The sequence below is a fragment of the Zingiber officinale genome, chromosome 3A (assembly GCF_018446385.1).
Source record: "Zingiber officinale cultivar Zhangliang chromosome 3A, Zo_v1.1, whole genome shotgun sequence".
In the NCBI taxonomy this organism is placed as follows: Eukaryota; Viridiplantae; Streptophyta; class Magnoliopsida; order Zingiberales; family Zingiberaceae; genus Zingiber; species Zingiber officinale.
Window position 1 is genome coordinate 94,879,293 of NC_055990.1, and position 7,666 is coordinate 94,886,958.

At 36.6% G+C, this 7,666-nt stretch overlaps 1 protein-coding gene across 1 annotated transcript; it reads right to left on the reverse strand.

Moving 5' to 3' along the window:
- Positions 1-1,114: 1,114 nt before the first annotated feature.
- On the reverse strand, positions 1,115-7,332 carry LOC122052076 (sorting nexin 2B-like). The gene is made up of 5 exons (XM_042613465.1): positions 6,171-7,332; positions 3,562-3,771; positions 3,194-3,454; positions 2,275-2,361; positions 1,115-1,310 (listed from the first exon to the last, which is right to left on the reverse strand). The coding sequence occupies exons 1-5, from the start codon at positions 7,218-7,220 to the stop codon at positions 1,230-1,232; spliced, it is 1,689 nt and encodes a 562-aa protein (XP_042469399.1). The 5' UTR covers positions 7,221-7,332; the 3' UTR covers positions 1,115-1,229.
- Between the last annotated feature and the right edge of the window lie 334 nt (positions 7,333-7,666).

A 7,666-nucleotide genomic window follows, 5' to 3' on the forward strand; every position in this document is an offset into this window, starting at 1 on the left:
GAGGTGTTAATAGATCATACTTGGACTAGGCAATTCGAACAAGCTAAGGGTTTAACCCGACAAAAGTCTAGGTCTAACTAGAAAACTAGAGTTGACCTAACAAGGGTAAATATTTTTTTAAAAAAATAATGAAAAAGTTTTCAGCCAATGATTGATGCTAAATTAGAAATTAAAAAAAAACATTATTATGACTTAAAATAATATTGAGATTTTATATAACAAATTTATGAATTAGATTTACATTTTTAAAGATATATTGCCTCTAAAATTGAAATACTTATTTTATTTTTTTTCTAAATTATTGTGAAATAAAATTCATTTTCAAGACAAATTTCGATGGTTAAAGTTTCACAACCAAATATTAATATTAGTTAAGGAAGAAAAATAACCTTTTTAAAATATTTGATAAGGGTACGAACTACGAAGAATTAGTATCCACGATATAAAGTTTTTTATCAGGATTGACGAACAATGAATCACAATTTTCGGTGACCAAATAATGAAGGACAAAAATCAAAAGGATAATTACGTAAATCATCAATAAATTACGTCTTTTGTTTTTTAAAAATAAATAAAATATGAACCCTAAATTTTAAAATCTAAATCTAAAACTCGAAATAATATTATATCAAAGTATTCTTTATCAATTTAATTAAAAGTATTTAAAATTCATTAAACTCGATTTAAATTAATTAAATTATTTTAAAAGAGCTAATAGTAACTACTATAATCATTATAAAAATAGGTGCTACTCACTTATAACTGTTATACAATATTAAATAAGGGATATTTTGAGAAAAAATATTTGAAAAATGATATATTCAAGGAAAAAATGAAAAAAAAAATTTAAAGATAGACACATAAAGTGACGAAATTCACAAAAGGTAAAATGATGAACCATAACTTTAGATGTCGATCCTTGAATTTTTCCTTGAATTTTTTTCTTTGAACATATCATTACTCAAAATATTTAATAAGATGTAATTTTATTTTACTTTTTTAAAAACGAGACTCTGGCTGATTGTTTATATGATTCAGGAAATTTGGAAGCGTTGGCAAAAACATTTTTCGTAAAACTTATTTCGACCGCAAGGTGTATGTTACTGTGATCGAATAGGCAAAGGAGAAAATTTCAGTTTGCATTCACAATTATAAGATTCAAGGAACTAACTATAAATAGTTAAGACGGCTGCGAGTTGATAATGAGGAAGACAATGGTGAACTAGAATCTAACTGTTGCCTCTTGCATAGCTACTTGTCTCTTCCGCGACGGTTGCCCAGACATTGGCGACCTTTTCAGAATACCCAACCTGGTCAAGATGAACAAGAATGCAGATCAAAAGATGTTTTCCTTAAATTTAGCGCGGGCACACATCATCTATTCAGTGGTCATTGGAGGATTCCAAATCAGAATAATTCCAATTATAGTAAAAATCTATCCAGGTGCTAAACTGTGAATGTGAAAACTGAAGGCATGGATGCAAAATCTATTCTGATAAGCAGTTCAGCCGCTCTGATTACAGTTTTTCCGGCCGGACCGGAAAAAATCTCGAGTAGACACATGGTATCTCTAATGATCACATGTAAGAATTTTTCAAAAGAAAACCTAGCTTTCTTTTTTGAAATATGAAAAAAATACAGTATGAGACATTCTAATCATGTAGCGAAAGAATTCGTGACTAAAGTAAAATTATATTGTAATATGTTGTGATTATTAAAAAGGTTTTGGGAATGTATGTAAGTAATAATGTAATGGAAAATGAAATGGATAAAACAAAAATACACAATGAATGGATGCTAAATGAAACACATCATCCATAAATTTGGAAGAAACCAGCTCTAAAAATCATCAGAGATGAATCAAGTAAGAATTCTAATGTATTTCTATTCACATACACGATTGATAATCAAAAAGATAAAAAATGGAAAATGAGATAGACATTCCTGAACAAATTGTAACGATATGCAAGCCATAGCAGTTGATACTCCATTTGAAACCGTAGAACAAGCATATTTATTATTTATTTCATTATTTAAAAAAAACAAGAAAACATATTCACAAAAGTGAAGTGCTGTTTATAAACTTCCTATAATTGATGCATGTGAAACTCCAAAATCAAGTGAAAGCAATACACATTTGGGGAGAACAAAAAATCAATGCATTTCAATTGTCTTGATGCAGATATTATTTGCTGGAATTGTAACAAGAGCATGCTGGATAAAATTTCCATCTATAGATTATGCGGTTGTCACATTGTATAGAGTGAGAATTACCTGATTTATTACAAATCCTTTCAGCATGCTGAGGAAATCATCCTTCCTTTCTTGGTCTAGTCTATCGAGCTCATTCCGATTGTTTTCCTGGATAGATGTTAATAAGTGAATATGAGTATTAATAAGAATTAGCAAAGCATGGGTGAACTAGTGAGACATTCCAAATGGCATCATTCTTACTATGATTGAGGATTCCCAAAAGATATAGTTTATTATTAGCGCCATCATAAATGAATAGTTAGTGAGAAAGTAACAAGTGTTCAAATTATGGAATAAGTTCTCCAACTGACATTTAATTTTTTTTTATCTCAAAGTCGCAGAAGATTTAAATGCAGTATTCATAGTCATCTTTAACCCCTATCCTGTCTTACATTGATGCCAAATGAGCTCAACCTCCTCGGATTATGCATACACGATATGTTAATCAATGGTAGAACTCGGTTGAAACGTGTTAGCTTAAGAGGAGAGTAACTTCAAAAACTATATAAAAAAGAAGTTTTTAACGTAGTAGAATTAAAATTGAATATATGATATTTCAACAATAAAAAAATGAACTGAAGGATAATTAACTTGGAACAAAATCCATCTGGGTAAGAGTTTTATCCTAGATTTACAATTCAGAAAGTGAAGATATTATGAAAATATCAGCTACTAGAATAAAGGATGGGTTATTTCCTTTCATCTAAAATTATCCATTCAATGTCTTTCTTATGGAAATGGGAAATCTGATGGAATGCTAGCAAATGAAATATTGTGATAGCCATAGGGCATAAAGACAAATATCATATCTGGTAGCAAGGATGAGAAAAGATAAAACCATGTGAAATGAGAAAGTGCGGTTAAATGTTCCTAGATATGAAGACATTCACACATTGGAATTTATTCAATTATGGCACATTATTAGGGAGTTTGACAATACCTTTATCCTCTCATACTCTCTTATTGCACAACTTTTAGCATCCTCGGTAACTTTTATTGTTTCTCTTAGCTCCTCTACCTTGCGCAATCTTGATCTATCACCACCGAAAATCTTGGAGGATGCAGCTTCAAGTTTGTCAATCCTTATATTTAATGTTGTCAAATCTGACATTAAGGTTTGTACAGTCAACAGAGCACTGGCTCTCTCTGAGAAGGCATTGTTCACAGCAAGCATCAACCCTAGATATTCATGCAATGTGTCCTGTCATAGGATATTTCCAAATAAGTATTCAGAACATCAAAAGAACATGCAGTAGTGTTTCTACTTTAAGATAAACGAAATCAACTGGCTAACTTTTTAATGAGTACCAGATGTTTCACAGTTTGAGCATTTAATTCACGATACAATCTGCTGGCTTTTACGGCAGCAGTTGCAACATTTTTGGTATCAGTGGCTCGTATTCTCTGAGAGTTGTATATCCCTTGGTCGGTCTCAAACTTTGCAAGTTTGATGAATGCCAAACCCATTTCTCCCATTGTTTCACCAACATCTTGTTGTGCATTAACAAGAGCTTCAGCCTGCCAAAGAAAATAAAGATCCACTTGTCACAAATGAGAATGTCAGAAGAGTAAAACCAACAATTGTGACTCTTCAAAAGTAGGGACATGGTGTGGGAACAAGCATTATGATGACCCACACTGTTTTGGTAAATTACAAAACCAACAATAGAAACACATGTAAAGCCCAAAAGTTCAGCGATACTTAATCCATCTTCATATCATTTAAAATATGAAGTGGACATGTTATAGAATCATCACTACTGTTCTACTTTAAAGAAGAAAGCATACCAAAATCTTGAATTGCAAGCACGTTGTGTTGTTGCAATAAATTATAAAAATATGGACTCATAGGTCCATGTCACCTTCCAGCTATTAGCCTGATGACCCTTTAAAGGAGATATGTTTTCATTCTCACAAAAGAAAAGTTTCTAGCTTCTCAAATCTTGAAGGAGAAATTATTCGCCCACAACAGCTAGGATAAACTGTCAGCAGATAACTGGTCAGCTTTATCATTAGTAGAATCACATCTATCTGCTTAGCTTATGAGTTCTAGGAATTTGAGATGAAATCCTGGCAACTATTTATTGAAAAGTAGAACTGTTGTAACTAATCTTTCCACTATTTGTAGTTGAATCACTCTATGAGTTGTGACATGAAACCTAGCCTTTTGGCATTTGTAGATGTATTTGAATGCGCTATATCTCGGGAAAGAATGTGTAAATGCCAATAAGAAGGTATTAAAATAGATTTAAGACTAACATTATTGTAACAAGTTTCAAGTTTTAGTTGAAACTAAAAGGGATAGAAAGTATATATATTCAGACTTCCATAAAATAGAGCTTGCAGTTAATAAGGTGACTGTTTCTCCAAGCAGCCTTTCCTACTCGATGATAATATCAATGTAAATAGCAATGTTATACTAGGGATGACAATGGATCGGATTTTGCATCCTCCGTACCCATATCCATCTATTATATTCATCCTCATACTCATCTTCATAACCATTGAGTATTTAACTTTCATCTTCATCCCCATATCCGTCGGAGGATCAGGTATCCATACCCTACCCATCATCCTATTATTACCTACAATTCTCTTTTTATTAAAAAATAAATAAATTATTTCAATGAACTTATGAATATTTATTAAATTCTTAAATATTTGTACTCATTTGCTCTTCCTTGTCTCACAATCCTTCAATCGAGTGAGGATTTCTCGTGGAAAAGAAGATAAGATACGTGTTGGTGACCGGGTAAAGAGGCAAACCAAGTTTTTTTTTTTGAGGTCGAAAGAGGACTAAAGTTTTTTCTTTTTGAATTATATATATATATATATATATATATATATATATATATATATATATATATATATATATATATATTTATTGGGTAGAGTATGAGTAGGATTTTACTACATCCGCCTCCATACCCATATCCAAAAATATACATCCCCGAATACCCGATTATTTAATCATGTCTAAAAATTGCCTCCATATCCTCCTCCATTCGGGTTAGATATCGGATTGCCCATCGGATTCAGGAGAAATTGTCATCCCTATGTTATACCCATATTCATTCCAATAGAATCGGGTTATCATCTACCAGAAAATAAGAATCCAATCAAGTGGGTACAATTTTATATCATAGAGGAAATTAAAAAATAAAAAACAAAAAAAAAGTAATGTATTATTGTACAAAATACCATTAATTGCTCATGTGCTAGAATAAATTATTTCTATCTAATTCATAAAATGGTTTTCCAATTAATTTCAACATGAGCATATTATGTAGAAGTTTATGATATAAGTTCTTTTGAAAAGTTTCTATTAATATAATAATTATTGTATTAATATAGAAACTGAGATATCAAAAAAATTTCTTAGAGAAATGATTGTAGGACTAAAGTCTAAAGGCCAGCTAAGTGTACAAAACTCTAGCCAATGCAGGCCCCGGAGAAGGGTCTATTATACGTAGTCTTACCCTGCTTTGCAAGATATTGTTTCCGAGAATCGAACATATGACCTCTATATCACACGGCAGCAACTTGACCGTTGTGCTAAAGCTCCCCTTTGATTGTAGGACTATTCATCCAAATTAAATAAGGTTAGTTTGCTAGTGAATTTTTCACTTTTGATTCTAGACTTGGCAATATGCCCTTCTAGTAAATAAGGTTTATGGTTTCATTCAAAACCTATTCATCATAATATTCATACAACCCTCTAGCAGGCCACTGGAATCCCACATTGCGATCTTTTGCTTATCCATATCTGAAATCCATCGACCCCAGCATTATGGTTCATTTTCACATTAAATCCCTATGACTTCAGTGAACACACTGAGCAGATCAATTTTGATATGGAAAATCACCTATCAGGTATTCAGTGCAAAAACAATTTTTTGACAGAATTCTTAACACACCTGCTGTGACGCAGTGCTAAGCTGCAGTTCAAGATCCTGCATCTTCTCCTTTTTCGCCAAGAACTCCTTGTCTTCCTCCACCAACAATGGTTTCACCCCTCCCCATTCGATAGTCACTGCCTGCTTCAACTCTTTGAATATCCTCAGCAAGTCTCTGCCTCCCTTTGCTGGTTGCACCACCTCCTGCGGGGCAACCTGCGCAGCTGCTCCAAATAGCTGCTTCGGCAGTCTCACCGCCCCATCCAGCATCCTCGAAGCCACATCAGTGGTCGTCGGCAATGGCAGCTTCCCCTTCGCCTGCAGGAACACCCTAAGTTCATCGCTCATCCCGATCACCGGGTGCTCCGCGAGCCGCCACAGGTACTTCTCAAGAGCCGACCGCCGCTGCTCCACGAACTCGTTCTTCTGCATCACCTGGCTCTCGACCACACTCTTATCGGGCCTCGGGGGAATACAAAAACCCCGGTAGCCCTCCGCCAGTCTATTGGCGAGTGTGACAACGTCCCGGAACCGGCGCCGCACACTAAACTCAACAGGCTCCGATTCTCCGTCCCCGTTAGCCGCAGAACCGAAGCGCATTTGAGAAGTGATCAGATATGTGAAGTAGGTCCCACCGCCGGGGACGAGCGAGTTCACGGTCTCCTGCTCCTTGTTCGGATCGGAAACGGAGATTTTGAGGTAGTCCGACCTCGCGGCGCGGGTGGATCTGGGGGAGGAGTCTCGGCGGAGCATGGACCCATTATCAGCGCCATTGTCGTCGTCGCCGTTCTGCGAGTCGAAGGGACTAAAGACGATGTCTGCATAGGAAGGCGGATCCAGGAAAGAAGAAGCCGTGGACGGGGCGGGATCCCCGCCGTCGCCTGAGGCGGTGGAGGAAAGAGGGAAATGCAGGGCGGAAGGGGGAGAGATGAATAGATCCCCGTCGGAGGATGCTGAAATGGCGGCGGGGAGAGAGGATACAGTGGACGGCGAGTCCGAGAGCGCGAGGCTCTCCATCTCTTCTATCTCCGGAGGCGAATCGAAGCCGAAGGCGACCTCCGATCCCATCATCGCGGCGTTACCGCCGTGACCTTCCCAAATTAAGGAATAAATCAAACAAAATTGAAGAAGAATCGCCGAAGGAGGAGGAAGCGAAGACTGCGCACCGGCGGTGACGAGCTGAGGATAAGGGTCGCCGACGCAAGTATGCAACGTCTGTCACGTGGCCTAGCACGTGACCGCGGAGGTATCGTGGGGTCGGGGATGGCGGGCGTGGCGTTTCCTAGACGGTTAATTCGGTCCTAATGCATATATTAAATCACACGCTACGGCTACCCATTTCGCACACGTCCCCTCATTGACAGTCGCAAGGTTGCTATCTAGTGGGAGCGGGACCTACCACGGGTAGCAGTCTTTTGGCTGGTTATATTTTCCCACGAGTTTCAACTGATTTCTGATTGGAAGAAACAACGTGTCTCATGTGGGGTCCACGCAAAATAACCAATCAGTTATCGAGC

Excerpts from the sequence above, each read along its gene's own strand:
- LOC122052076 (XM_042613465.1), bottom strand. The coding sequence starts at position 7,220 with ATGATGGGATCGGAGGTCGCCTTCGGCTTCGATTCGCCTCCGGAGATA. Across the intron at positions 3,455-3,561 it reads CTCAAACTGTGAAACATCTG|GACACATTGCATGAATATCT; the intron begins GTACTCATTAAA and ends ATCCTATGACAG. Across the intron at positions 2,362-3,193 it reads GAGAGTATGAGAGGATAAAG|GAAAACAATCGGAATGAGCT; the intron begins GTATTGTCAAAC and ends ACATCTATCCAG.